This window comes from Mandrillus leucophaeus, unplaced genomic scaffold (genome assembly GCF_000951045.1).
Source record: "Mandrillus leucophaeus isolate KB7577 unplaced genomic scaffold, Mleu.le_1.0 Scaffold141, whole genome shotgun sequence".
In the NCBI taxonomy this organism is placed as follows: domain Eukaryota; kingdom Metazoa; phylum Chordata; class Mammalia; order Primates; family Cercopithecidae; genus Mandrillus; species Mandrillus leucophaeus.
In genome coordinates, this window is record NW_012101377.1 from 2096696 (window position 1) to 2100009 (window position 3314).

General features: G+C 50.1%; 1 protein-coding gene across 1 annotated transcript in view; it reads left to right on the plus strand.

Moving 5' to 3' along the window:
* Positions 1–3314, plus strand: part of TXLNA (taxilin alpha) — a 24414-nt gene continuing 21100 nt past the window's right edge. Inside the window, exons 1-2 of the mRNA XM_011974100.1 lie at positions 1–318; positions 1046–1480. Of these exons, the coding sequence (XP_011829490.1) occupies positions 150–318; positions 1046–1480 (604 nt within the window). The 5' untranslated portion in view covers positions 1–149. The remainder of the gene's footprint in view (positions 319–1045; positions 1481–3314) is intronic.

Consider the following 3314-nt stretch of genomic DNA (forward strand, 5'->3'; position numbering starts at 1 on the left):
CTGCCAGGGCCGGCCGGTCCGTTTAAGAAGCTTTGTGCGCCTGCTGTGGGGATTTTCTGATCCAGGCTGCGAAGAATTTCGAAGTCTGGAAAATAGCAACTGTGTTTGTTTCTAAAGGATCTTCTCCTGACCCAGCATCGCTCATCACAATGAAGAACCAAGACAAAAAGAACGGGGCTGCCAAACAATCCAACCCAAAAAGCAGCCCGGGACAACCGGAAGCAGGACCCGAGGGAGCCCAGGAGCGGCCCAGCCAGGCGGCTCCTGCAGCAGAAGCAGAAGGTCCCGGCAGCAGCCAGGCTCCTCGGAAGCCGGAGGGTGTGTGCCAGCTCTGCGTTGCCAGCGGGCAGGGGGTGGAGCTGTGGGGCCGGCCTCGCTTCTGGACTTAGAGGCCGAGGCCAGGTTGTCCGGGAGGAGGGAATGTAGAATGAGAGGACAGTGCTGGGGCCGCGGTCCCCCCTGAATTCTGGCGAGTTGGCGGAGCCGCTCCCTCTAAGCACAGGAACAGAGTTCTGGAGAGAACCTCTAACGGGATTAAGTCAGGTGGCAGCCAAACGGGGCACCCAGTCAGGAAATCTAGGTCCGGTTTGAAACACCTCAGCCACTAGCAGCTAACTGCCCTTCCTGTTTGAGGCATTTCTAGAATGATCTGAATGGTAAAAAATGGTTTTGTGAGGGGGAAGGAGATGGACTAGAAGTTGCACCATGCCATCCCTGTGTGCTGATGCTTTACATACTTTTATGATCATAAACATGTTCGGGTGGTAGTGAGAAATAGTTGTGTCATTTTACAAGTAAACAGAAGTTAAGCTTAACTATATTATATTACTATAATTTCTTGATTCAAAAGATGTTTCGAATCTAAATTCTGACAGGAACTAGATTTACTGAATAATACTCCATTCTTGCTTCTCAGTTTCCATAAAAAAAGAAAAGTTAGGCAACATTTAACTCAAACTGATGAGTTTGGCTGGACCTGAAAATTCCCAACCAGTGGTATAATTGTCTTGTTTCTCACTCTACCCCTCATCCTCTCCTGCTGTAGGGGCTCAAGCCAAAACGGCTCAGTCTGGGGCCCTTCGTGATGTCTCTGAGGAGCTGAGTCGCCAATTGGAAGACATACTGAGCACATACTGTGTGGACAGTAACCAGGGGGGGCCTGGCGAGGATGGGGCACAGGGTGAGCCAGCTGAACCCGAAGATGCAGAGAAGTCCAGGACCTATGTGGCAAGGAATGGGGAGCCTGAACCAACTCCAGTAGTCAATGGAGAGAAGGAACCCTCCAAAGGGGATCCAGGCACAGAAGAGATCCGGCAGAGTGATGAGGTCGGAGACCGAGACCACCGAAGGCCACAGGAGAAGAAAAAAGCCAAGGGTTTGGGTGAGCAGAGGGTGGCTCTTTGTGAGGCTGGTGAGGGGAGGGAGTTTGGACTTGACGTTCTCTGGACCAGTCTGTTCCGCCAGGATTCAAAGGAAAACGGTACTTCTCAGAACAGCAAGTCACTCTAGTGTAATCAAAGCCAGGGATGTGGGGGCCACGGCATAGAGAGATGCAGGGGTTCCCAGCACAAGGCCTTCTGGCTTTTGGAGCAACTGGGGGTTGGAATGGGACCTGTTCTCTCTTTGAGAAAATGGAGATGGGAGGCCAGGGTGGGCTCCTGTGCCAGCCAGTACTACCTGCTGTGTGATCTCGGGTGTGTCCCTTCTCCTCTCTGGGTCTTAGTTTATACTTCTCTTTACAGTAAGAAAATTAGACTAGGCTGGAGTTGAAAACCCAAATGTCTGCATAAGCTGGGCTGGCCATGGGGCCACATGAAGATGGAGGCTACTTTATCCAAAGACTTTACTGCTTCCTGATTAGTTGCTCTCAACTAGCCAACTGAGAGCAGGCAAAACTGCAGGCTGGGTGCAGGCTTGTTTTATTTTTGTTTATTTATTTATTTATTTATTTATTTATTTTTTGAGACAGAGTCTCGCTCTGTCACCCAGGCTGAAGTGCAGTGGCACGATCTCGGCTCACTGCAAGATCTGCTCCTAGGTTCACACCAATCTCCTGGCTCAGCCTCCCAAGTAGCTGGAACTACAGGTGCCCACCACCACGCCCAGCTAATTTTTTTTTGTATTTTTAGTAGAGACGGGGTTTCACTGTGTTAGCCAGGATGATCTCGATCTCCTGACCTCATAATCCGCCTGCCTCAGACTCCTAAAGTGTTGGGATTACAGGCGTGAGCCACCGTGGCCAGCCTTCTTTTATTTTTTAAATTATTTTTATTTTTATTTTTTTAAGAAAAGCCAGCAATGTAGAGTTATGTGAGAACTCTAGATTTTTTCATAGTTAGCAGCTAAAATGGTAAGAGCCAAACAAAACCCATCCGTGGGTTGGATTTGGCATGCCTGCCTGCGAATTACAGTCTCTCCATGCTGATCTCTTGGGCCCTTCTGTGAAGGCAGAGGGAAGGCTCCCTGACTCAGGCACAGGCAATGGGGAACAGGCAGTGACAGTTATTTTACAGCAGGATATGTATGTTTGAGAGTCTAGGCCGGGCGCGGTGGCTCACGCCTGTAATTGCAGCACTTTGGGAGGCCGAGACGGATGGATCACCTGAGGGTCAGGAGATCGAGAACAGCCTGGCCAACGTGATGAAACCCTGTCTCTACTAAAAATACAAAAATTAGCTGGGCATGGTGGCACACGCCTGTAATCCCAGCTACTTGGGAGGTTGAGGCAGGAGAATGGCTTGAACTCCGGAGGCAGAGGTTACAGTGAGCCAAGATCGTGCCACTACACTCCAGCCTGGGCAACAAGAGTGAAACTCCGTCTCAAAAAAAAAAAAAAAAAATCTAGAATCTAACTCGGGTGTCATTATATCCATGTTTTATTCCTATTTCCCTCTCCCCTTTTGTATCATCCTACTTTAAAGAGGAACTTTAAAAAATTTTATGGCTGGGCACGGTGGCTCATGCCTGTAATCCCAGCACTTTGGGAGGCTGAGGCGGGTGGATCATGAGGTCAGGAGTTCGAGACCATCCTGGCTTACATGGTGAAACCCTGTCTCTACTAAAAATACAAAAAAGTAGCTGAGCGTGGTGGCGGGCACCTGTAGTCCCAGCTACTCGGGAGGCTGAGGCAGGAGAATGGCGTGAACCGGGGAGGTGGAGCTTGTAGTGACACAAGATCGCACCACTGCATACCAGCCTGCATACCAGCCTGGGTGACAGAGCAAGGCTCTCTCAAAAAAAAAAAAAATCTTAGGGACGGCTAGGCACAGTGGCTCACACCTATAACCCCAGCACTTTGGGAGGCCAAGGCGGGC